Here is a 27,294-nt window from a genome sequence, read left to right as displayed (position 1 = left end):
ATCTCAGAAAGTCCTGACAATAAGGAAATGCAGGATTTATTACATGCAGCTGAACAAGTGGGAAAGCATACTTTACAATGTGGTTTTGATTCATTAGAGGCTTCTTGTAGAGCCGCAGTTACAGATTCTGCTATTCGATGGCATGCTTGGTTGAAAGAACAAAGTTTACCTGACCATGTTAAAGTTAAATTATTGGATGCTCCACTACAGCATGATACTTTGTTTGGTGTTAAGGCAGAAGAGGTGTTAAAGAAAATGGAGGATAAAGCAAAATCAATGCAGACAGTAAAGGATTTCTTACAGGTTCAACCACCCAGGTTTAGCAGAAACTGGCCTTCAAAAAATTGGTCCTTTCCAGTGTCAGACAGGCCACAAAGAGGCAAATACAGATGCCCAAGAGGCAGATCTCAGCCCCAAGGCTCCTACAGACCTAAACAATGGGGTGCTTCAGCCCCCAAAGGAGGGGGGGAGTACAAATCACAACCTTATAGGAAACAGTCCCAATGACTTCCCTCTACAGATGCCAAGCACTTACCTTTTGGCAGCACTCCTAGGGGGGAAAGCTAGCACTTTTCTCAAAAAATTGGCACATAATCACCCAGGACAAATGGGTACTGAATATTGTTCTCAAGGTTACAGGTTTCACTTTCACACGCTTCCAAAATCAAGAGGTATGCCAGACCTGCCACAGAACCAATGGGCAGAGGTGCAAAAACAAATTGCTGCTCTCATGGACATGGGAGCTATTCAAAGAGTACCACAGCAAGAACAGGGGCAAGGATTTTACTCAAGACTTTTCTTACTACCCAGAAAGGACAAAGCCTGGAGACCAATACTGGACCTGTCAATCCTAAATACTTTCCTGGATGTTCCAAAATTCAAAATGTTAACACTACAGCAGCTTCTACCCATGCTGGGCAAGAAGGCTTGGCTAGTTACTTTGGACCTCAAGGAGGCATACCTGCATGTCCCAGTCAGACAAACTTGCAGAAGATACCTCAGATTCATAGCAGGCTCAATGCATTACCAATTCTCTGCACTGCCCTTTGGCTTATCTACTGCGCCCAGGGTCTTCACAAAATGCCTGGCACCAGTAATTGTATTTTGCAGACAAAAAGGAATTCAAATATATCCCTACTTGGACGACTGCCTTATTCAAGCAGAGAGCAAGGACATTCTACTAAAGCATCTGGCGTTTGTAAAAAGATGACTAATTTGCCTAGGGTACACAGTAAACGAAAATAAATCAAAACTAGTGCCCTCTCAAGAGATAATATTCCTGGGTGCAAGCTTAAATACAACTGCCCAGATGGCTTATCTCACGCCAGGCAAACAAAGGCAACTGACTCAATACTTTCAACTGATGGCAACAAAGACCCAGCTCCCTGCAAGAAAAATCCTGCAGGCCCTGGGCTTCATGGCATCCTGCATTCTACTAATTCCATATGCAAGACTGCATATGAGGAAACTACAATGGTACCTAAAAAGTGTTTAGACTCAACATTGTCACAGCCTGGAGACAATCATAACTTTAATTCCTTGCCTACAACAGGAGTTTCGAAGGTGGTCCCAGGCCTGTCACCACAACAAGGGACAGCCTTTCACCTTACCCACAGCTAGGCAAACAATAACAACGGATGCATCAGATTATGCCTGGGAGGCACATATGGCAGGGAAATGTATTCAGGGCACATGGCCCAAGGAACAAATGCATCTTCACATCAATCAGAAAGAGATGCTAGCAGTACAGAATGCCCTGACAGCTTTCGAGGACCTACTACATCCAGGACAACTAGTAATAAAGGCGGACAGTACCACAGTTATGTGGTACATAAACAAGCAAGGGGGCATACATTCCTACCCCCTATGCAGGCAAGCCATGCCCTTGTGGAACACAGCACTAACCTATCAGGTACATCTGCAGGCACAATTCCTGCCAGGAACAAAAAATACACTGGCAGACGAACTAAGCAGAAATCTCATGGACCCTCACGAATGGAAACTAAATCCACAGGTGTTCAGCATGATAACAAGGAAATGGGGATGCCCAGACATAGATCTTTTTGCCTCCCCTCACAATTGCCAACTACAGAAATTCTGCACAAGAACTTATCACTCTCAAGCATGGAAAGTGGATGCTCTATCATTCAACTGGAAAGCTGTGACAGTCTATGTCTTCCCACCAATGCCTCTTCTTACCAAAGTGCTCCTAAAAGTCAGACAAGAAAGGCCAAAAATGATTCTAATTGCCCTAGACTGGCCACGCCAGCACTGGTACCCAATCCTAAAGAGCTTGTCTCACGGCCCAGCTTGGCCTTTACCTCAAATTCCTTATCTTCTGACTCAACAAAACAATCATATCCTGCACAGTCAACTCAGAACCTTAAATCTGGCAGCATGGCAGATAATGTAGCCACTCAGACTGCGCCTCTCTGTAAAGCTGTTATGGATGTCCGTTTAGAAGCCAGGAGGCCCAGCACTAGGAAATCTTATGCAGAAAAATGGAAGAGATTCTGTACTTGGAACCAGGCACAAGGGCTCGACCCACTTGTTCCAAATATACCTCGGATTTTACAGTACCTAACTGAGATGCTGGACAAAGGCCTATCTTTCTCATCAATAAAAATCCATGCCTCTGCCATTCCAGCTCATTACAATATGGAACCTCCTATTTTTTCACATCCTCTATTAAGACAGTACCTCAGAGGGGCAAAAAACAAAAGACCCCCAAGGAGAGTACCAGTACCAACTTGGGATCTCAATTTTGTTTTAGAAAAACAAACACAGCTACAATTCTACTTGGACAAAACTAAAGCTTTCAGAAAAACTGAGCAACTGTTTGTAGCCTATGCTGCAGGATCACAAGGAAAACCTATCACAAAGCAGACAATTTCAAAATGGATAGGACACTGCATCCGCTTATGTTATGCACAACATGGCAAATCAGTGCCTAAGGTCATTAGGCCACATTCTACCAGAGCAACAGCCACTTCAGCAGCCTTTCTCAGAGGGGTACCAGCCAAAGACATTTTAGAAGCTGCAACCTGGAGCTCAGTATACACTTTCACCAAGCACTACCACTTGCCTCTCTACTCTAAATCCAGAGCAGGTTTTGCCACTGCAGTCTTGCAGGGCCTGATAGCCTCTCCAAATCCAATCTACACCCAGCTGCCCAACTTCAGCTTTGGGATTCAACCCAAGTGTAATGACTGCAGCAGTGAAACACGATGAACGTAGTACAGTTGTGTACCTACCATAAATGTAGATGTTCAAGTGTATTCACTGTTGCAGTCCAGGTTACCCACCCACCATCCCCCTTTACTTTGCTGGGACTTCTCTGTACTTCTCAGCTCTATACAACCTATGTGGTGTATTTGCTTGTAGATGAAGGAAATGTTTATATTAGTACATGCATGCTTTTTGGCATAATTTTATTTTTCCAGCCTTCCTATCTGGGGGCACCTGACATCTGGGGCAAGAAAAACTGAAGAAAATGGCGTTGGTTGCATCTTTTATACCCCCTGGCGCACTGACGTCAGGGAAGAGGCGACAGCAACCGACGCCGGACCAAGACTTTGGAACTCGGGCCGACTGCGGGTAGCCTGCTGGCGGATAACCCAAGTGTAATGACTGCAATAGTGAATACACTCGAACATCTACATTTATGGTAGGTACACAACTGTACTTTACCGTCGTAGCTAGTGGAGTGAGGAAAGGTTTGAACTTGTATACTAAGCCAAGTTTTTTATTATTCAAGTCAGAACTGTTGCACGGAGATGCAGAAATCTGGATACACAAAGTCCGTTAATATTCAACGTGGCTGCCTGCTAGGCACAACATCATATGCTGTTTGAGTTCAATAATATCAGCTACAAAAGTCACTAATTGCTATTCAGCACTGTTAATAAACTAATTCTTTTACTTTCACCTCGCTGAAGACTTGGATTATTGATTTTGTGTGATTCTCAAGTTATTGTTCGGTGGAGTTGACTGGTGTTGTTGGAAGTTCCTAACAGTGCTGAATAGCAATTAGTGACTTTTGTAGCTGATATTATTGAAGTCAAAACAGCGTATGATGTTGTGCCTAGCAGGCAGCCACGTTGAATATTAACGGACTATGTGTATCCAGATTTCTGCATCTCCGTGCAACAGTTCTGACTTGAACAATTGGACTTGGTATTATTTTGTGTGTGCACGGAGCTTGTTGTGAGTGTTTACTTATCTCTGCAAGTTTTTTATTAACTTTAATAGTTTGATTAATATGCATATCAAACTTGAGGTTATTAACTGTTACACCTAACAGTTTGGTACAGAGATCTGGGACAATGACGGTACCATTGTTAGGTTTTATAGTAAAGGTTGGAGAGGAGGCTTTACGAGTGGAGGAGAAAAACAGTAGATGTTCATCGTGTTTCACTGTTACAGTCATTACACTTGGGTTATCCTGCTGGCAGGCTACCCGCAGTCAGCCTGAATTCCAAAGTCCTGGTTCAGCGTCAGTTGCTGTCGCCTCTTCCCTGACATCAGTGCGTCAGGGGTATAAAAGATGTAGCCAACGCCATTTTCAGCAGTCTTTCTTGCCGCGTGGTGCCCGAAGCAAAAGCAGTTCGCAAGTGCCGGTCGGCCAACTCCTGAGATTTTCATAATTGAATTTCAGATCCGAAGTCTTCAATAAAGCTAAGTACCCCATTGGGGAAACTTTTTTCTTGCTGCAGACCGATGTCAGAAAAAGTTAACAGTTGTATTTCTTGTGGGAAGCAAATACCTCATAAGGATTTTCATTCTTACTGTATTTCTTGCCTAGGGCCTGACCACAACATTGCTAGTTGTCGGTTTTGTGCTAGATTTAACCAACGCACTATTAAGCGTCGGTACGATTTTGCTTTTCATTACTTTGGCCGAAGGTTTAACTATATAATGCCGTCGGAACAGCCGACAACCGGAGTTCATAAAAAGCGCAAGGAAAAAGAAAAGGACAGGCATCCGAGGTCCAAAAGTGACAGCAAAGCCTCTTCTAGGCCAGTCGCTGGTTCGCCGGTTCTCAGTGAAGTGCTTTCACAGCCCCTGACACCCGCTACCAGTTCACGTTCACTTGGAATAAAAATGGATCCCCTCAGTATTTCTAGATGCAGACCTCTCTGCATCAAGCACAGTTTCCTTTAAGAGCACTCAGGGAACACACTGAGTCCCATCTGGGTTTCTGTCTCTCTTGTCTCTCCCCAGCCCTGCAGTAAGGCTTACCACTGGCTAGGCTTCAGAATTAAGTCCTCGGTCAAGTGCCCAAGCCAAGTCCTCCACCACTCTCTCTGTGAAACCAGTGCTTCGTGTCCCTGCCCCAAGTAGCTGACACACACACTCTTTGAGATTTAATTTTCACGCGCATACACCTGGGAAAGGCTGGCACAGATTACCCGCTCTGCCAACTTTGTCCAGACTATAATGTAGGTTCACTGTCACCAGCCAGTTACTGTGAGGCTCTTGAAAGGGTATCAAGTTATACTGAGTGAAATTAATATTAATATAAATGGTAATGTTGACCAAACAGCCAGGCTTTCAGGAGTGGCCAAAGTTATCGCCAAATAAATATGTGCAAATATTCTCAAAATTTAAATATTTTCTAAAAAGGACCAGCCAAAATGAAAAGCTTAAATATATTTAATAATAAAAGAACATGACACTACTAAATATCTATTTACAGTAAACACCAGAGTTTCAGCATGGGAAATATTGAAAATAACACAGCTGGAAAGAGTCACACAGTTACAGAAAAAAACAGTGCTTTACTATTCTCACTGTATTTTCCTGACTAATCTAAAGAATTACTGTTCCCACTTTCTGAATAGAGCAAGACAAGATACTGTGGGTGAGTGAGTGTCACTTGTTGTCAGATCCAAGACAGAATACAGAATGCTGAGAGCAATCTCCTACTATTTTCTAAATATTATTTCTGGCTTACAGAATGACATTGCACATATCTGGTCATCTGACTCTGTTTCCCACACTATCCCCTATCACTAGAAGCTGCCAGGGTTTAGCACCTATGTGCTACAATACACACTACACCTTTAGCCATGTTTTATTAAAGCATCTGGAAGCCATAAAACAGTAAGACCATTCCACTCCTCCTACAAGAGCTACAACCTATTCTCTAGTACAGACATTGCATCTCTGGCTCCATTCAAAACTGTGGGATAAAATCTTTATGGCTTAATAGATAAAGTAATTTAATTTTAGATATATTTTAAAGTTTGGGATTAACCTCTTCTCTTCCAGTCCTCTGCTAAAACATACAATAATACATGTACATTTCTTTTCCTTCCAGCAGGGCACACTGTTGATACATTTTAACACAAGCAAACCTCACAAATACATTTTCAGCAGAAGCATCTGTACAAATGAGTTTGATATACAAATGACATATAATTATTTTCAAAATTCTAGCTAGCTGTGCTGGCATATGTAAACACATCCACTGGCCCACTTCTCCTGGCATGGCTGTCAATACCTCCTGTCATCACACCTTGGTTAGGGGCGCTATACCATCTATGAAATAAGAGTTGAATTCTATTGTAGTTTGAATGATGAGTTAATAGGAGAAGGGGTTAGGGTTGAATTTCTGACCGGGATGTAAGATTCCTTTAGTAGTGACTGACCAGAATATTTTAAGGTTGTGTTTACTGTTCTAAAAGTTGTTATAGTTTAGCTTTTATCTTCATTTATTTGCTTTTTAGTATAGTTAAGGACCATTCAGAAGTTGTGGTGTCTTATATTTTTGTCATTCTTTCCACACTTTTTCTCTATCCTACATTAGCATTCCACACTTTTGGATAGCCAAATTGCATTATTTGTTTTTATTCCCTTCCTTCTAGGGGGTTTAAGGCTTTTTAGGAATGTTGTATTGAATTCATGGGTATATATCAGAACATCGAAGTATTAAAACTTTGAATGTTCTGATATCGAACACTATTCAGCGAACGCTAAGAATAGCGAAGCTGCAGAACAGCGAATTCTTTCCTCGGGAAAGAATTCGGTTGGCCGTTTCTGTGGCTTCACTATTCTTAGCGCTGTGGTGGAAAGTTACGGGTTGGGTTTAGGTAAATGTGTGATTGTTTGTACGTTAGGGTTAGCGGCGGGTTAAGTGAGTTAGGGTTAGGGCGCGGGTTAGGTGAATGTGCGATAGTGATGGACCTTAGGGTTTGGGTTAAGGTAAGTGGGTAGATAGTAGTGTATGTTTAGTTTAGTGTAGTGTTAGATGTAGGAATTTAAGTGTATGTGTGTGGTTGCTGTTGTGCTTGTGTTGTGTGTATATGTTTCGGAGCAGCAAATATTTTCCATGGGAAAAAATTTGCTGTTCTGAATGTTCAATATTTTCATGTTTAGATGTTTTGGGGCCAATGAAATAGCGTTCGCTATTTTCATCTTTCGATAATGTGATATAAACGCATTCTTTTACAGCATCATATAAGGAGAGGATTTTTAGGATGTTCCAGTTAGTAGATGATAAGGAAGTAATAAATACTTGTGGGTTAAACTTGGACAGGTTGTGTGTTATTTTATAAACATGCTGTTTATGTGGATGTGTGAGATGTTTGGTTGTATAGATTGGGAGATGGTCATTGAGACAGTCTGACAGTGTACGTGTGGTGGTGAATTTGCTAGGGTCTAATATTAGGATACAATCTAATAATGAATTTTATGTCTTGCTTTAATGTGTGGGGCAATTATTTAGTTTTGTAAAACTGTACAAGTTCATGCTAGATGTAGGGGAGTTGGAGGTTATGTCCAACCAATGGATATTGATATTACCTAATAGTATTTTTCATGTGGAATTGTTATGGATATCCAGTGTAGGATTTCTTACGGTATAGATGTATTGTAGTCAGGAGGGATGTAAATGACCATAATACATATTTGTTTATTTTCAAGAAAGTCACTCGACCAAGAAGGCACTGCTACTGCACATGGATTCACAAACCATTTGTTTATTATTAAAATCTCCAGATATTTTCCAAAACAGTTGTTTGAGCGCTTTCTTCCCTCTAAAGCAGGGATTTCATCAGAATCAATCTTTTCCCTCCAAAATTTCCCTTAAATACTTAATTACATCATTGAAAAAATGACATCATCCTATTAATTATATAATAAAAACAATTACTAGTCAAGTCCCTGGGCTAAATGATGTTATTTCTATTAAGCCCTTGTTATACAAAAAAGTAGATTTAATGAAATAAAAGTTATGGAGAAGTATATATATATATATATATATATATATATATATATATATATATATATATATATATATATCTTATAATTTTAGATATACATACTTATTTTTCTTTATATATTTGTGTTTCTTTAGGACATGTATTTTATATTGATTATTTTGTATTTTAATGTTTTTAAAAAATTTTAGTAATTCGTATTGGTTTTGAAATGGAGGACCAGCATTAGGTTGAATGTCTCCTGCTAGGAGGATTTAAGTACATATTTTGTTCTGAAAAATAAATGAATTAGTCAGAAAGTATGCCCTTCTAAGAACAGTGCCCTAGGTGGTTGACTAGTTGGCATTTGCGTAAGAAAGGCCCTATGTATATCCCTTGGAGCTGGCTGTAACTGCTAGCAGAATGAATGTTTATTTTGGTACTTATATCCCAGCACTTTTTTGACCTAATAGTGCCATCTGCTGACCAGAGTAGCTTAACAATGTTCACACAGTTCAAAGCCATGTAGCCCAAGCTGTTTAATGTTGTTCTCTTAACATTATGTTGCATTTTGCACTTATTCCCTCCATTAATCCTCATGTTTTCTTTCCAGCAATCTGCCTGTTCTACTGATTAATGTACATTTTTATACTTCACAGTATCCAGACTTTTTCACTTCCCCAGTACCAACACACAATGGTCATTTCATGTCCCTTTTCAACAAACTCATTTCATGTTCCTTTTCAACAAACATGAACATATTTTGAATACACTTGCATTTGCTTGTAAACTAGCTATGGTAATGCCCTGTCATGTCAAATACAGCAGTCTGCATGCCTGACTAAATGCAAGGCATCTTTTCCTGTCATGCACATAACTACATCGAGTGCAGGCTTGAATTTCAGTTACATTAGAAGCTTTTTTTATGGGCTTTGTTAAAGCGTGTTGCCACATGGCTGTCTTTTTTCATATCCATTAGTTTTTCAGCACATCATTTTTCTGTTTCTCATTTTGCCATTTTGCTTGTTGTTATTCTGCACACTTTTTTCATAATTTAATATTTCAACCATGCACTTGTAGTTTTGCTTTCTTTGCACACATCCATACATTTTGATAAAACCAGGTTTGTTTCTCCAGGTAGCCAGACCCTTGTGCCATCATGTCTTATACTACAAAATTATTCTTTCTATTAAAAAGTCATGCGGGTTTCCAAAGTCAAATCTTTGGCTCTGTTCCTCAGCTCGTTAATGTAGGAATCTATAGTTGCCTGTAGGACATTGCACTCTTGTTAAGGACAAATGTCTGATGTATGGAAATTATTTTGGGGGCTGGCAGTACTTACTGATCTGTTTCTGTAAACAAGGCCATATCTAAGTCATCAGGCCCCTATGCAGACCCCAAAACTTGGTGCCCTTCTCAGCTTAAAGTTACAGACCAGAAAAAAGTGAAATCACTACACACAGCACTTCAGCCAATACCACCAATGGACTGTCTGCATGCTGGTGCTGCAATTCCCCCACCATTGGTACCTGTGGATTACCCCGACAGCTGGCACATGGGGTAGCTGCTCCTTTTGCTCTACCCTAGTTGTGGCTTTGTCTGTAAATGAGCCTGTTTTGTTTTGCTCCTGTTCGGGAAAAGTAAGAGTTCAATATTTCATGGCTTCTTCCCCAGCAATTTGAATGAAGGCAACTTTTTTTCACCTAAACCACTTGCAGTGAGGAATACATTGAATTTATTGATGGAGAGCTTTAGAAGATTATACTTGGGTTGCAGATGTGACATTTTCACAAATGAGAATTGTACTGCTGGACTTCCAAACATAGAAACTTTTGAAAACTAATGAGTACTGCAACTATATTCAGTCCTAGCAGGCATTTCATCACAAATGCACTGTATTGTGTCAGGAGGCCTTAGACAGGAGCTCTGCTCAGATGTCCATGAAGTTTATGTTCCATTTAATGTCTCTAGCAGCATGGGGGTGCCATATCACATGCTGATCACCGTAGCCTGTTCATTAGCATAAAACTGTACACCTACATTTATTTATTTATTTTTATTTATTTTTATTTATTTATTTATTTAAATTTGTTGACCATTTTCAGTGGAGGCCCAGGGAGAAAAGCTCCACAGTAAAATAAACAGACAGTAGTTACATTGGATTACATAGCGATTAACAATTTAACATAGAAATTACTTACAACATATTTACAGATGAAGAACATAGTACATCAGTAGACAACTAGAATCTTTATCTGTGAAGTACATAACAGGCATTAACAAATGTAACAATGAGAAGTTCCTGCTGTATAATAAGTACTAGGCTTATGAGCATCTGAGCTTGCTATCATCAAGGTAGTTAGTGGAAGTGAAAGAAAGGTAGTAGTTGGATGGGGTGGATGATATTAGAGTGGGAGTTGCAAGGGCATAGCCAGCATGTTTTAGGTGTGCTTTTAATAAAGTTTTGAAGTTGGTGCATGATGGTACGGAGGTAATTGTGGGTGGGAGTGAGTTCCATAATTTGGCTATGGCGCAAGAGAATAGTGCTTCACCAGCAGAGTTATTGGCTTTAGTGATCTGCAAGTGATTTTTGTTGCTGGATCTTAGTGGTCTGGTGGTGCGATAGGGTTGGAGTAGATTCTGGAGGGATGGGACATTTAGTGTATGGTTTACTAGTTTGTGGGCGAGTGAGAGTTGATACCGCTGAAGGAGGTGAGGGAGTTCAAGCCAGCCCAGTTCAGCAAGTGAGAGACAGTGGTGACTACGGTAGGATGCCCCTGTGGCGAATTTGGCAATTTTGTTGTAGCAGGTCTCTAGCTTGTTTAGATCACATTGCCTTAGGTTGGTATATACTGGAGAGGCATAAAGTAGGGTGGAGATAAGGTGGGAATTTGCTATTGAACTCTTTGCTGCTTTGGTGAGAAATTGCTTATTTCTGTATAACGCTCCTAGTTTTTTGTGGACTTTTTTTATGGTCATGGATATGTGAATGTCAAATTTTAGTTTATTGTCTATTTCCACTCTTAGCAATTTGGTGTGTTCAGTTGGGTATATAGTGGTGTTGTCTTTTGCTGTGATGTTAAAGTGAGAGTTGTTTTGAGTATGTTTGGTGGGTTGGAAGATGAGTAGTTTAGTTTTGTTTGGGTTGAGTATTAATTGGGCATCGGATAACCATGTTTCAACAGAGGAAAAGGCTTCCTGTGTGACTTTGCAGTTTGGGTAGGGACTGGGCTGAGCAGATGATGGCTGAGTCATCTGCGTATTGATGAGTGTGCCATGTTTGGTGGCAGAGGCTAGATTATTGGTGTAAACAGAGAAAAGTAGGGGTCCAAGGATGGATCCTTGGGGAACCCCTATGGAGACAGGTAGTTGGGGAGATATGTCATTCTGCCATACAACGGATTGTTGGCGGTCAGACAGGTAACTCTGAAACCAGTTGGTGACTGATTGTGAGAAGGATAGGTTATTGAGGACAGAGATAAGTTGTTTGTGTGGGACCATGTCAAATGCTTTAGATAGGTCTAGGAAAGTAGCAGAGGAGAGATAGCCATTGTTTTTATGCTGAAGGATAGTGTTAGTAAAGGAGAGTAAGGCAGTGGTGGTGCTATGGTTTGGTCGGAAACCATGCTGAGTACTGGAAAGGAGGTTGTTAGTAAGGAGGTAGTGTGAGACCTGAGAGTGTATGCATCTCTCTAGTATTTTGGAGAGTGGAGAGAGAATAGCTATGTGACGGTAATTGGTTAATTCTGCAGAGGGTCCGCCTTTGTGGAGGGGAATTATATGTGAGACTTTCCACAATGTGGGAACGTAACTTTCTGACAGAGATCGGTTAATCAAGATGGATACTGGGTAGGCCAGAGCATCAGCTGCGATTTGTAGGTATTCACTTGGGAGGTTGCCTGCTGCTAATTTGGTGGGTTTAAGTTTAGTTAAGAGTTTTTTTATGTTGGAGGTAGGTACAGGAGAAAAAGAGAAGGCAGTGGGAAGATTACTAGTTGAAAGTGTGGGTTGGAGGGGAGGGACATTTAATAATAGCACTCTATTACTAATAACTATTTCCCTCTGAGAAGACTTTATTTAGTCCTGGAGTGTCTGGTTTCTTCAACCACAAATAAGACATGTATAAATGTTTGCATTTCTTTATCTGTTTGTATCTTCATCTCTTTTGCATCTCCTTTCACACATATTCGTTCAACTAAATTTCATTCTGTATGCAATTCAGATGTGTGCCTTTTACATGCCCAGGTCTGTCTTGAAAAGGGATAGTATGAGTATTATATACCCATTTTATTAATCTGTTCATAAATATGACTGCATTTTTAACCTATTTGCATGAGTTACTTTCAGTAACATGCAGTTAACAGCCATTACATTTAATAAGAGCCCACTTAGTCACAGCCAGTCATTGCACAGATTTCAGTTTTTTTTTTAAATGTGGACCGCTCGCTTTAGTCCTGGTAACTTGCATGATCTGCTTGACATCTTGGTGTTTTATTATTGCAGGTCAAGGAAAAAAATGTGCATAATGTGTTCATACTGTAGAGATGTTTGGGTATATATTGGAAAAAAAAGCAGCACTATTTGGAGATGTACGGGTTTCCAGATTTAAAAGGAATTAACCGTATTTTCTCATCTATTTTGTTATTAAAAGGTGGACATATCACACAGAGAAGGGCCTGAATGGGAGCTGGCATAGCGGTCTGATATCCACTTACAGCGGGGCAGGCTATTATCTGGATTTGTCTCGTGCCAAAGTAGATGCAGTGGCTCAGATTCAGCTGTTGAAGGACAATCTGTGGTTGGACAGAGGGACAAGGGTAGTCTTTATTGACTTCTCTGTTTATAATGCCAACATCAACCTTTTCTGTATTGTCAGGTATGATACTATTCCAGATTTATTTGTGGTACTGTTTTTGTGAAGAGTTACTGTTTTGTAACTGCTGTCAACTTGTAAGTCTGTCATAGAAAACGGCTATAGAAAAACATGCAAGGCATAGCCAGTCTTCAGGTGTTTTGCATATTTTTGTGTAGTAAACTGATATTACTGATTAAACACTAAAGCATTATACTCGGAAAGTAAAGAGAACAGTAGTGTATATGATATTAAACATGGATGTATGGTGCATTGTGCTTGATGCTGCATTCTGAGTATGTGTCAGAAGTGTAATTGTGTATGTATACAGGCAGATATGAACAGAAAGAATTTGTGATCAGTGTTACCACCAACACCACATTTCAGCTGTAGATGGCAAATAAGCAAATTGTGTTCCCTGGAGAACACAGGAGTTCCTTTTGTGATATTTCAAGAAATGAAAACAGGCAAACATTAGAACTGGATTCTTTTTAATTGTTCAGTTTAGATGCTTTCATGTAAACTGTTTTTCCCCATTGTTTTCAGAAGGAATGACATTTACTAATGCAACTGTCTGAAGCAGAATATTGCAACATAAGTTTTCTGTGTGCTTAGGCACATACATATATTAGTTATTCAAGTCTCAAAGTAGCTTTGTTGAACAGAACTAAGGTTAGTCTGCTGTACAGTTACAGATTTAGTCTAGAATCTACCATGCAGTTGTTACTGTAGTGAATATGTTCCTGTTCTTTTCATCATGTAGCATTAATGTGCATTAAATTATATTTATGTTTCAGCCAATTCTCTCTGTATGATGTTCTTCGTGTTTCACTGTTGCAGTCATCACATTTGGGTTATCTGCGTGCAGTAGCCCTCAGTCGGCCTGATTATCGAAGTCTTGGGTCCTGTGTTGGTTGCGGTCTCATCTTCTATGACGTCAGGTAGTCAGAGGTATAAAGCATGCAACCAATGCCATTACATCAGTCTTTCTTGCCGTGCGGTGCCCAAAGCAGAAGCAGTTCGCAAGTGCCGGTCGGCCGACTCCTGAAATTTTCGTTTTTGAGTTTCAGAACCGAAGTCTACAGCTAAGCTAAGTACCCCGTTGGGGAAACTTTTTCTTGCTCTAAACCCATGTCAGTAAAAGTTAACAATTGTATTTCTTGTGGAAAGAAAATACCTCATAAAGATTTTCATTCGTACTGCATTCCTTGCTTAGGCCCAGACCACGACGTACCTCGCTGTCGGTTTTGTGCCTTATTTAAACCACAAACTATTCATCGTCGGTTTATTTACGCTTCTAAATATTTTGGTACTCAAGTTCAATTATCCCGAAATGGCTTCGTTAAGCCACCCAACTACTGACATTCCAAAAAAATGCAAAGATAAAGACAGAGACAGACCACATAGGTCCAAAGCTGCCAACGACGCTTCTCCTAAGTTAGTCGCCAGTTCACCGGTACTCAGTGAGGCGCTTTCGCAGCCCCTGATACCTGCTACTTCAGATTCGCAGGCCTCTACTGAGACCCATTCAGAGTCCGGTATGCTGCGAGATGCTTCTTCAACTGTGGAACCCTGTGGATGTCTCTACCTTGGATGGGTCCGGAGCCGCTCTGCAGGCACTGGCTTCTGAGGGTGTATTCAGGCCTACTGACTTGCATATTAAACCGACGCCATCTTCTTCTTCAAGGCCTAAAACTCGATCCATGCCTAGAAAACCGATGCCCAGACTGCATGGTCAGGCCACTATGCCTAAAAAAACAAATAAGAATGGCTGAAGACCTTATTACTCTAATCAGGGGAAGCCACCCTTCCCCCTCTAAGAGACCTAGGACTGATTTTCCTTATGATTCTTCTGATCAGGACTCTGAAATTTCTGTTTCCTCTGATGACCAGTATTTACCCTTATCTACCTATGAGGATTCTGATGCAGAGGACTCCATTCCCTGTGCTTCCCCTCCAGAGGATTTCTCTTTTGGTGAAACCTTGCATACTCTTAGGGAGCATTTTCGCTGGGAAAGCCAGGATTACTCTGACTCTAAAAAGAGGCTTAGGGATTTCTTACTCCTTCCCCAACACAGGCCTTTAGCTATCCCTGCTGTACTGGACATTGTTGATGATGCCTTCTCGGAATCTAGCCTGGCCCCTGACTCTTTACCTCCTGTTCCCAGAAAACCTTATAGGTATTACAGGGTTCCTGACTCTCACATGTTCCTCTTTAAAAATCCTACTGCAGATCCTGAGACCATTTCACAGGGACCCAAGGGCATTAAGGCTACTACTGCCAAAAATCCTACCCCCTCCAATAGAGACTCCAGGGTGCTGGATAGATGGGGTAAGAAGGTATACACATGTTCTTCATGTTTCACTGTTGCAGTCATTAGATTAGGGTAATCTGCTGGCAGGTTGCCCTCATTCAGCCTGAATTCCAAAGTCTTGGGTCCTGCGTCGGTTGCTGTCTCCTCTTCCATGACGTCAGGTCGTCAGGGGTATAAAACAAGCAGCCAATGCCATTTTCTTTAGTCTTTCTTGCCGTGCGGTGCCCAAAGCAGAAGCATTTTGCAAGTGCCGGTCGGCTGACTCCTGAAATATTCGAGTTTGAGTTTCAGAACCGAAGTCTTCACTAAAGCTAAGTACCCCGTTGGGGAAACTTTTTTCTTGCTCCATACTGATGTCAGAAAAAGTTAATAATTGTATTACTTGTGGGAAGCAAATACCTCATAAGGATTGCCATTTTTACTGTATTCCTTGCCTAGGCCCTGATCACAACGTGCCTGGCTGTCGGTTTTGTGCTAGATTTAACCAAAGCACTATTAAGCATCTGTATATTTTTGCCTCGAAGCATTTTGGAAACAGATTTAACTATCCAGAAATGTCGTCAGATAGCAATCCGACTACTGGAGTACATACAAAATGCAAAGGAAAGGACAGAGAGAGACCGTCGAGGTCCAAAACCAAGGAAGAAGCTTCTCCTAAGCCAGTCGCCGGTTCGCCGGTACTCCGTGAGGCTCCTTCGCAGCCCCTGATACCTCCTACTTTCGAGTCGCAGGCCCCTACCGACACCCATGTGGAGTCCGGTATGCCATGAGATACTCAAAGTATTGGACCCACGGATGTATCTCCCTCGGATGGCTCCGGAGCCGCTGAGCAGGCACCGGCTTCTGAGGGTGTTTTCAAGTCTCAACATATTTATATCAAACCGACGACAGCTGCAAAACCAAAGACAAAAGCAACTTCTAAACCTAGCAAACCGACGCATGAGCCACGTGCACAGGCCTCTATGCCTAAAAAAACAGATGATCAGAATGGCCGAAAACCTTATTACCTTGATCAGGGGTTCCCATCCCCCTCCAGATAAGAGGCCTAGGCAAGACACTGGTTATGAATCTTCAGATCAGGTTTCTATTTCTTCTGATTCCTCTTCTGATCAGGAATTATCTATATCTCTCTATGATGATTCTGATGTAGAGGAGTATATACCATCTGCATCACCTCCTGAGGATTATTCATTTGGAGAAACCTTACATGCTTTGAGGGAGCATTTTCACTGGGAGAATCAAGATTTCTCAGAATCAAAAAAGAGGCTTGGGGATTTCCTTCTTCTCTCTCAGCACAGGCCTTTAGCCATACCCTTGTTTTAGACATTGTGGATGATGTGTTTTCGGAGTCAAACTTGACCCCTGACTCCTTACTTCCTGCTCCCAGCAAGTCTGACAGATATTACAGGGTCCCTGACTCACACAAAGTTTTACTTAGAAACCCTGCTGCTGATCCTGAAACTATTTCACAGGGTCCAAAGGGAGTTAAGACCTCAACAGCAAAAAATCCTACTCCCTCTGACAACGATTAAAGGGCACTGGATAGATGGGGATAAAAGGTTTATACATCTGCAACCTTGGCAGTTAGGGCCTTAAACTGCCAGTTTCATATGCTCAAGTATCAACAACATGTTATGAGATTGCTGAAACAGAAAATGATGTTGATTTCTGAATGTGCAGAAAATAAAGAATTGCAGGAATTATTGCATGCAGCCGAACAGGTTGGAAAGCATACTTTGCAATGTGGTTTTGATTCCTTAGAGACCTCCTGCAGGGCCACAGTTACTGAATCTGTGATTAGGAGGCATGCCTTGCTAAAGGAACACAATTTGCCTGATCATGTTGCAGCTAAATTACTAGATGCACCTTTACAGCATGATACTCTGCTTGGTATTAAGGCAGAAGACGTTTTAAAGAAAATGGAAGACAAAGCTAAGTCTATGCAAACTGTAAAAGACTTCTTACAAGTGCAGCCACCAAGATTCAGTAGACACTGGTCTATAAAAAATTGGTCCTTTCCTTTGTCAGACAGAGCTCAAAGGGGCAAATCCAGATGCCCTAAGGGTTCCAGATACCAGGCTCAAGATTCATACAGGTCAAAGCAATGGGGCGCTTCTACCTCCAAATCTGAAGGAGATAAAGCGCAAACCTACAGAAAACAGTCCCAATGACTTCCCTCTGCCTTCACTAAGCACTTATCTGTTGGCAGCACCCTTAGGGGGGAAATTAGCACTTTTTGCCCAAAATTGGCAGTTAATAACCCAGGACAAGTGGATGCTAAACATAGTATCACAGGGATACATATTCCATTTCCATACTCTGCCAATGGCAAACAGTTGGCCAGATCTGCCAAAAAATCAATGGGCAGAGGCACAGAAACAGGTTACGTCCCTCATGGATATGGGGGCCATTCAGCCAGTACCAGAACAGGAAAAAGGACAGGGTTTTGAGACTGTTCTTGGTACCCAGAAAGGACAAGGCCTGGCGGCCAATACTAGACTTATCAATTTTGAACACATACCTGGACATTCCAAAATTCAAAATGCTGACTTTGCAGCAGCTTCTGCCCATGCTGGGCAAGAATGCTTGGCTGGTGACATTAGACCTAAAAGAGGCATACCTGCATGTCCCAATAAGGCAATCGTGCAGAAGATACCTCAGATTCAAGGCTGGCTTAATGCATTACCAATTCTCTGCACTGCCCTTTGGCTTATCTACTGCGCCCAGGGTCTTTACAAAGTGCCTGGCACCAGTAATTGTATTTTGCAGACAAAGAATATTCAACTATATCCTAACTTGGACGACTGTTTCATTCAAGCAGAGAACAAGGACATTCTTCTTCAACACCTGGCATTTTTGAAAAGGCTTCTAACATGCTTAGGGTACACAATAAACGAAAAGAAATCACAACTGGTACCCTCTCAAAAGATAACATTCCTGGTTGCAAGCTTGAATACAACTGCCCAGATGGCTTACCTCACGCCAGACAAGCAAAAGCAACTGACTACTTACTTCAAACTGATGGCAACAAAAACCCAGTTATCTGCAACAAATTCTGCAGGCTTTGGGCTTCATGGCATCCTGCATCCTACTGATTCCATATGTATGACTGCATATGAGGAAACTTCAGTGGTACCTAAAATGTTTATGGAGTCAACATTGTTACAGTCTGGAAACAATGATTCCTCTCATTCCCTGCCTACAACAGGAGTTTCTATGGTGGGCAAAGGCGTGTCACCAAAACATGGGATGGGTCTTCACTCTACCCCCTGCCAGCCAAACCTTAACAACAGATGCATCAGATTATGCCTGGGGGGGTTCACATGGCGGGAAGATGCATTCAGGGCATATGGGCCCCAAAACAAATGCACCTACATATTAACCAGAAAGAGATGCTAGCTGTTCAAAATACCCTGACAGCCTTCAAAGACTTACTTCATCCAGGACAACTACTGATAAAGATGGACAACACCACTGTCATGTGGTATATAAACAAGCAGGGAGGCACGCACTCACACTCCCTTTGCAGATTAGCCATGGCACTGTGGAACACAGCTTTGACTTACCAAATACATCTTCAAGCTCAATTCCTGCCAGGAAAACAAAATACTCTGGCAGACGATTTAAGCAGAAACCTTATGGGCCCTCACGAGTGGAAACTAGATCCACAAGTCTTCAGCATGATAACAAAGAAGTGGGGGAGCCCAGACCTATTTGCCTCCCCTCAAAATTATCAATTGGAAAGATTCTGCACAAGGACTTAACACAGACAAGCATGGAAAGTGGACGTCCTATCCTTCAGTTGGAGAAACCTATCAGTTTACGCCTTTCCTCCACTGCCTCTTCTTCCCAAGGTCCTCCTAAAAGTCAGACAAGAGAAACAAAAGATGATACTACTTGCCCCGCCAATACTGTTACCCAATCCTGAGAAACTTGTCTCAATACCCAGCTTGGACCTCACCTCAAAGACCTCATCTACTGTCCCAGCAAAACAATCAGATCCTGCACAATCAACTCCAGACACTGAACCTGGCAGCATGGCTGATCATGTAGTTATACAAACAACACCTCTCAGTAAAGCTGTCATGGATGTCATTTTGGAAGCCAGAAGGCCTAGTACTAGAAAATCTTATGCTGATAAATGGAAGAGATTCTGTGCTTGGAATCAAGCACAAGGAACTGATACAGCAGAACCAAATATTACTCAGATATTACAATACTTGACTGAGATGCTTGACAAAGGCCTATCTTTCTCATTAATTAAAATCCATGCCTCTGCCATTTCAGCTTATTACAATACAGAGCCACCATTTTTTTCTCATCCTTTACTAAAGCAGTATTTTAGAGGAGCCAGAAATGTAAGGCTTCCTAGAAGATTACCAATACCTGCATGGGACCTCAATTATGTGTTGGAAAAGCTCACCCTGCCTCCATTTGAACCAGCTGCTACTGCTGATATAAAGCTCTTATCATGGAAAACAGCTCTGCTACTAGCAGTTACTTCAGCAAGAAGAGTTTCAGAGCTACAGGCCCTCATGGCTGTGGAGCCTTTTATCATATTTTACCCAGACAGGGTGTCTCTGAGGACAAATCCAACATTTATTACTAAGGTGGTTTCCAGTGTGGCTCTTAACCAAACTAGGCAACTGCCAAACTTTTATCCAAATCCGCAGAACAACGGGGAGAGAATTCTGCATTCCTTGGACGTACACAGACAGCTAAGATTCTACTTGAGCAGGACTAAAGCTCTAAGAAAAACTGAGCAATTACTAGTGACATATGCTGCAGGATCAGAAGGAAAGGCTATTTCAAAGCAGACTATTTGAAAGTGGATAAGCCACTGCATTCGTTTCTGCTACTTACACCATGGTAAACCTTTACCCAAGGGCATTAGATCTCATTCCACTAGAGCTGCAGCTACTTCAGCAGCCTTTCTCAGAAGAGTACCAACCAAAGACATTCTAGAGACTGCTACTTGGAGTTCTGTTCACACCTTTAAAAAGGATTATCATTTGCCTCTCCACTCTAAGTCCAGGGCAGGCTTTGCCACTGCAGTTCTGCAAGGCCTTATAGCTGCACCTAATGCTGTTTAGCTCCAGCCTCCCAACCATAGCTTTGGGATTCTACCCAAATGTAATGACTGCAACAGTAAAACACGAAGAACTTAGTACAGTTATGTACACTTACCATAAATTTAGATGTTCGAGTGTATTCACTGTTGCAGTCCAGGTTACCCGCACACTATATCCCCCTTTTCATTCTGGAGTTTATCTTTCCTTCTCTATCTTCTACAACCTATGTGATGTATTTACTTGTAGATGAAGGTAAAGTTTATATTGATGCATGTATTTATATATTTTTGCTACCTTTTTGGGGGCACCTGACATCTGGGGCAAGTAAAACTAAAGAAAATGGCGTTGGCTGTTTGTTTTATACCCCTGATGACCTGACATCATGGAAAAGGAGACAGCGACCCACACAGGACCCAAGACTTTGGAATTCAGGCCGACTGAGGGAAACCTGCCAGCAGATTACCCTAATGTAATGACTGCAACAATGAATACACTCAAACATCTACATTTATGGTAAGTGTACACAACTGTACTTTCTGCAGCCTTGGCCATTAGGGCCTTAAACTGCCAGTTTCATATGTTAAAGTATCAGCAGCATATTGTTGGATTGCTTAAATAGAAAATGATGTTGATTCCTGACTGTGCTGAAAATAAAGATTTACAGGATTTAATACATTCTGCTGAACAAGTTGGAAAACATACTTTGCAATGTGGTTTTGCTTCATTAGAGTCATCTTGCAGGGCTGCTGTCACTGGGTCTGTACTTAGAAGGCATGCTTGGCTTAAGGAGCAATCTTTGCCAGATCATGTTAAAGCTAAATTGCTAGATGCCCCCTTAAACCAAGACTGCCTGTTTGGCAACAAAGCAGAAGCACTTAAAAAGATGGAGGAAAAAGCTAAATCTGTGCCAACTGTTAAAGATTTCCTGCAAGTACAGCCTCCCAGATTTAGTAGGCATTGGCCCTCTAAGAAGTGGTCCTTTCCTGCCTCTAACAGGCCTTCTCAGTCCAAACCCAGAACCAGCAGAACACCCAGGCTTTAGTCCCAAGATACTCACAGGACTAAGCAGTGGGGGGCTCCCACTTCCAAAGCAGGGAGTAGTAAGACTCCCCCCTATGGTAAACTGTCTGAATGACTTAACTTTAAAACTTCCAAGCCCTGCACAACTGACTGTTCCTTTGGGGGGAAAGATTGCCCTGCAGGCAAAAAAATTGGGAACTCATTACCCAGGACAAATGGGTTTTAAATATGGTTTCCCCAAGGATACAGATTCCACTTCCACTCCTTACCAACCCCAAACGATTGGCCAGATCTACCCCAAATCAGTGGGCAAAGGCTCAAAAGCAAGTTCTCTCTCTCTTAAGCATCAGGGCTATTCAGCCTGTCCCAGAAGAAGAAAGGAGACAAGGTTTCTACTCAAGACTTTTCCTGGTGCTCAGGAAAGACAACTCATGGCATCCTATCCTGGTCCTGTCTATCCTAAACACATTTTTGGTGATCCCAAAATTCAAGATGCCAACTCTTCACCAGCTGCTTCCTATACTAGGCAAAGATGCCTGGTTGGCAACACTGGATTTAAAGGAAGCCTACCTGCACATCCCAATAAGGGAATCTTGCAGAAGATACCTATGCTTCAAAGCAGGCTACATGCACTATCAGTTCTCTGCACTGCCCTTTGGCTTATCTACTGCACCCAGGGTATTCACAAAGTGCCTAGCTCCAGTCATTGCATTTTGCAGGCAAAGAAATATTCAAATATACCCATACCTGGACAAGTGTCTAATTCAGGCAGAAAGCCAGGACATACTATTGAATCATCTGGCGTTTGTACAGAAATTGCTAACTTCTCTGGGGTACACCATAAATGAAAAGAAATCACATCTTGTACCCTGCCAACAAATTGTATTCCTGGGAGCAAGCTTGAACACAACTTCCCAGATGGCTTACCTCACGCCAGAGAAACAAGTTAATTTGACAGCCTACTTCAAACTACTGGCCACAAAGACCCAGCTATCTGCAAGGAAAATACTGCAAGCCCTGGGGTTCATGGTCTCCTGTATTCTCCTAATTCCATATGCAAGACTACATATGAGGAAACTACAATGGTATCTAAAAAGCCTATGGTGTCAACTTTCTCAGGATCTAGAAACAATGATTCCTATCATACCTTGTCTACAGAGAGAGTTCCTTTGGTGGGCAGAGGCCTGCCACCAAAACAAACGACTGCCATTCACTCTACCCCCAGCTGCTCAAACCCTAACAACAGACGCATCAAACTATGCATGGGGGGCTCACTTGTCAGGGAAGTGCATTCAGGCAAATGGAACCCAAGTCAAATGCACCTGCATATCAATCAAAAAGAAATGTTAGCTGTACAGAATGCTCTGACAGCCTTCAAGGACCACATTCTTTCAGGAAAATTGGTGGTAAAGACGGGCACCACTTTTATGTAGTATATAAACAAGCAGGGAGAAACCCACTCATACCCTCTCTGCAGACTAGCCATGGCTCTGTGGAACACAGCCTTGAGCTACCAGGTGCACCTACAGGCTCAGTTCCTGCCAGGAAAGCTAAATAGACTGGCAGATGAACTAAGCAGAAATCTCATGGACCCACATGAGTGGAAACTGGAACCAAAGATATTCAACATGTTGAGAAACAAATGGGGGAGCCCAGAGATAGACCTCTTTGCCTCCCCCAAGAACTACCAATGGGACAAATTCTGCACAAGGACTCCCCACAAATAAGCTTGGAAAGTGGATGGCCCTGTCCTTCACCTGGAAAAACCTATCAGTTTATGCCTTTCCTCCTCTGCCTCTCCTCTATAAGGTACTACTAAAGATCAAACAGGACAAACCAAGGACACTACTGATTGCACCAGACTGGCCACGCCATCACTGGTACCCACTTTTGCGTGGTGTGTCACTGCTGGCACCATGGCACCTGCCTCAGACCCCCTTCCCTGCTGTCACAGCAGGAGGGCCAGATTCTGCACCCACAGCTTCAAACCCTGAACCTGGCAACCTGGCTAATTACCTGATCTCTCCGTTACCATCCCTCAGTAAGCAAGTGATGGATGTCATTCTGGAGGCAAGGAGGCCTAATACTTGAAAATCCTTTGCTGAAAAATGGAAACGATTCTGTTCCTGGAACCAAACTCAGGATGGGCACAGCAGCGCCCAATTTACCTCAGATTCTTCTATACTTAACTGAGATACTTATAGGTTCATAGGTAGGTACTAGGCTATCGGCCCAAGGACCTATGTAAGCCTAGCCAGCAAGGTTCCATTGCTTACGCCACCCAAGAACGTTATTTTCCTGTGCCACTGTCGAGCCGAGACACAGAAGTGATCCCCGGGGTGTATTTCTTATTTCCCATCCACTCATCAAGATTTTTCTTGGAGTGCTAATGAAGAACTTTGCTTGACATAAATGGGTAGCTTGTTTCAGAGTATAGGAAGTCTCTGGGACAGGAATCTATCCCTCTAGCATGTTGTGTTTATTGTGGTGACAAGGTTTAGGTCCCTAGAGTGTGTAGCTTGGAGGGATTGGGATTGTGTAGCATGTCCAACAGCTCTGGGTTTGACATAGCTTTATATGTTAGGCAGAGATCACCTCGGAGTAGATGTTATGCTGCGGTGTAAAGCTGGAGTTTTTTGAGGTGGTCAGTGTAGAGCATTTGTTTGAGGCCAGTAATCCTCTTTGTGAGGTACTTCTGTGGCCTTTCCAGCTGCTGCAGATGTCTTGTGAGGTACATTCCAAAAGGGGCGTTGTACTCTATAATAGGTCTAATGAGTGACGAGTAGAGGGGAACAATGACTTCTTTTTTCCTGGATGAGAACCCTTTTATGATGAGGTGTGCCATGTAGAAGGACTTCCTGACTACTGTGGCGATGTGACTATCAAAGGAGAGAATACTGTCCACCTGGGTCCCAAGGTCTCTTATCACACATTTGGTGTTGAGTAAATTGCTGCCTATGTGGTAGTTCATGGGTACAGAGTTTTTACCAAAGGGGATGACACTGTACTTTTTGGCATTGAGCTTGAGGCCATGGCTCTCACACCAGGCATCTGTCTCAGTGAGGCCCTTCTGTAGGATGTCCGCATCATTTGGGGACTTGACTATGGCTCCTAGTTTGCAGTCATCTGCGAACTTCGTTAGCCAGAGGCCTTCTGTGTTAGCCTGTACTTCAGAGAAGTAGATTCCAAACAGGAGAGGTCCCAGACGGAACCCTGTGTTACTCCACTTGTCACTGCTTTGAGGTCAGATTTGGAGTCTGCAACTTTTACAGTATGGGTTCTGTCAGTGAGCCAGTTGACAACCCATCTTGTGATGTAGGGATTTATACCTAGTTGAGTGAGTTTAGCTATAATTCCAGAATGGGGGATGGTGTTGAAAGCCTTGGCGAGGTCAAGATAGGCTGTGTGAACCACCTTACCCTCATCCACGGCTTTGGTGACTGCCTCAAAGAAGTCGATCAGGTTCAGGAGGCATGATCTGCCTTTCACAAACCCAAACTGGGTGGGATCCAGAGTTTGGAAGTTACCAATGTCTTTGTTTATGAGTTCCATGATGATATGTTCCATGGCCTTGCAGACCAGGCTCGTCAGGCTAATAGGTCGATAGTTCCCAGGATCACTGGTGGCTCCCCCTTTGTGGAGTGGGATAACTGTTGCTGTGCGTCATTCAGTGGGCACAAAGCCTGATGCAAGGCTGTTATTGAACATGGTGCTTAAGTGGGGAGCCAGTTCATTCTGAAGTTCATGTAAAACGCAGCCTGGGATGTTGTCCGGTCCCATGGATGCTGTGTTTTTGGCTTTAGAGAGTGCAGCTTTTACCTGCATAATTGTGATTACAGGGACTCTGCATTCTTCCTGTGTAGATATGGGGCCTTTAGGGGGTGAGAGGGGGGTAAAGTTAGCACTGAACCTATCTGCCAGGATGTTTGCAATATCAGTTGGTTCTGTAATTTTCATGCCTTTGTGCTGTAACTCAGAGCAGATCTGGGTGTTGCCATCTAGATTATTGACATAGCTGTAGAATGCTTTGTGGTTGTCCTTGGATTTAGTGGTGATTTTGTTTTCGTAGCTACCTTTGGAGCATCTTATAAGGAATCTCAGCTTCTTACTGAGGCTGACCAGGGAGCTCCTCCACTCATGGGATTTTACTCTCATTTGCAACAGATTCTTCCTTCTGTTGTACAGTTTGTTTATGGCAGGGGACCACCAGATTGGCTTCCTTTTTTTTGGAGGATAGCATGATCCATGCACTCGTGTAAGTGCTTATAGAGTGCATTTGTGTAGGATTCAGCAGTTGTAACTGTATTGTCCATCTGCATGGGCCTTTCCTTTTCCTCCATCAAAATTCATGCCTCAGCCATTGCTGCTCATTACAACACAGAACCACCCCTCTTCTCTCATCCACTGCTGAAGCAATTTCTCAGAGGGGCCAAAAGGCCACCCAGGAGAGCCCCTACTCCAGTCTGGGACCTTAACATTGTGTTGGAAAAACTCACTCTACCTCCTTTTGAGCCAGCTGCAAATGCAGAGTTGAAATTCCTTTCTTGGAAAACAGCCTTCCTTTTAGCCATCACTTCAGCAAGAAGGGTGTCTGAATTACAGGTCCTCATGGCAGTGGAGCCTTTCATCATTTTTCATGCGGACAGGGTGTCCCTCAGGACCAATCCCTCCTTCATGCCCAAGGTGGTATCCAGTGTGGCCCTTAATCAGTCCATTCATTTGCCAAACTTCTTTTCTAATCCACAGAACAAAGGGGGACTATGTGCACAGACAACTTAGATTTTACTTGGACAGGACTAAACCTAAACCTCTCAGGAAATCTGAACAGCTGCTGGTTGCATTTGCTGCAGGAGCAGAGGGGAAGACCATTTCAAAGCAAACCATTTCTAAATGGATAAGGCCATTGCATTCATTTCTGCTATAAGCACCATGGAAAACCTACCCCACAGTGGATAAGACCACATTCAACCAGGGCTGCATCTACCTCTACAGCCTTTCTCAGAGGTGTCCTTACCAGGACATCCTAGAAGCTGCTACCTGGAGTTCTGTACATACCTTCACCAAGCATTACCAAGCATTACCATTGCCAATTTTTTCTAAATCCAGAGCTGGCTTTGCCAGTGCAGTCTTGCAGGGACTTATAGCTGGTCCTAATGCTATCTAATTTCCTCCTCCCATCCTTAGCTTTGGGAATCTACCCAAAAGTGATGACTGCAACAGTGAAACACGATGAACATAGTACAGTTGCGTACACTTACCATAAATGTAGATGTTCCAGTGTATTCATTGTTGCAGTCCTAGATACCCTCCCTCCAGCCCCCTGACCTCTATTGGCTATACCTCTATTCTTGTTTACTATGCTTAAAGATTTTTGGTGTATTTGCTTTTTTGTTGGAGGTGTAACCTTGTGTATATAATTGCTTCCCATTATGGGGGCATCTGACATCTGGGGCAAGAAAAACTGATATAATGGTGTCAGCTGCATGCTTTATACCCCTGACTATCTGACGTCGTGGAAGGTGAGACAGCAACTGATGCAGGACCCAAAGCTTTGATAATCAGGCCAACTGAGGGCTATTGCAAGCAGATAACCCAAATGTGATGACTGCAACAATGAATACACTTGAACATCTACATTTATGGTAAGTGTACATAACTGTACTTTTCTGAAGCTAAAATAACTTGATTTTACACTATTTTGTTCAGCATCTTTTGAAGTAATCATAATTTAGTTAAGGTAAGGCATAAAATCATTTGTCAGTGCTGAATGTTGACTTGAATTGACTGTGAACTATTGCATTATGATAGGAAAGAGTGAACTGCAGTATTATAGT

General features: G+C 42.4%; 1 protein-coding gene across 2 annotated transcripts in view; it reads left to right on the top strand.

Annotated features, from left to right (window-relative positions):
* Nucleotides 1-27,294, top strand: part of PKD2 (polycystin 2, transient receptor potential cation channel) — a 922,997-nt gene that overhangs the window by 672,621 nt on the left and 223,082 nt on the right. For both annotated transcript variants that reach the window (XM_044061361.1, XM_044061360.1), the window contains exon 5: nt 12,853-13,077. In XM_044061361.1, coding sequence (XP_043917296.1) covers nt 12,853-13,077 — 225 coding nt within the window. The remainder of the gene's footprint in view (nt 1-12,852; nt 13,078-27,294) is intronic.

The sequence above is a fragment of the Protopterus annectens genome, chromosome 2.part0, assembly GCF_019279795.1.
Source record: "Protopterus annectens isolate FY-2018-M chromosome 2.part0, PAN1.0, whole genome shotgun sequence".
NCBI classification, from domain to species: domain Eukaryota; kingdom Metazoa; phylum Chordata; order Ceratodontiformes; family Protopteridae; genus Protopterus; species Protopterus annectens.
Note: the sequence above shows the minus strand (reverse complement) of the source record. Positions and strands in the feature narration are given on the sequence as shown.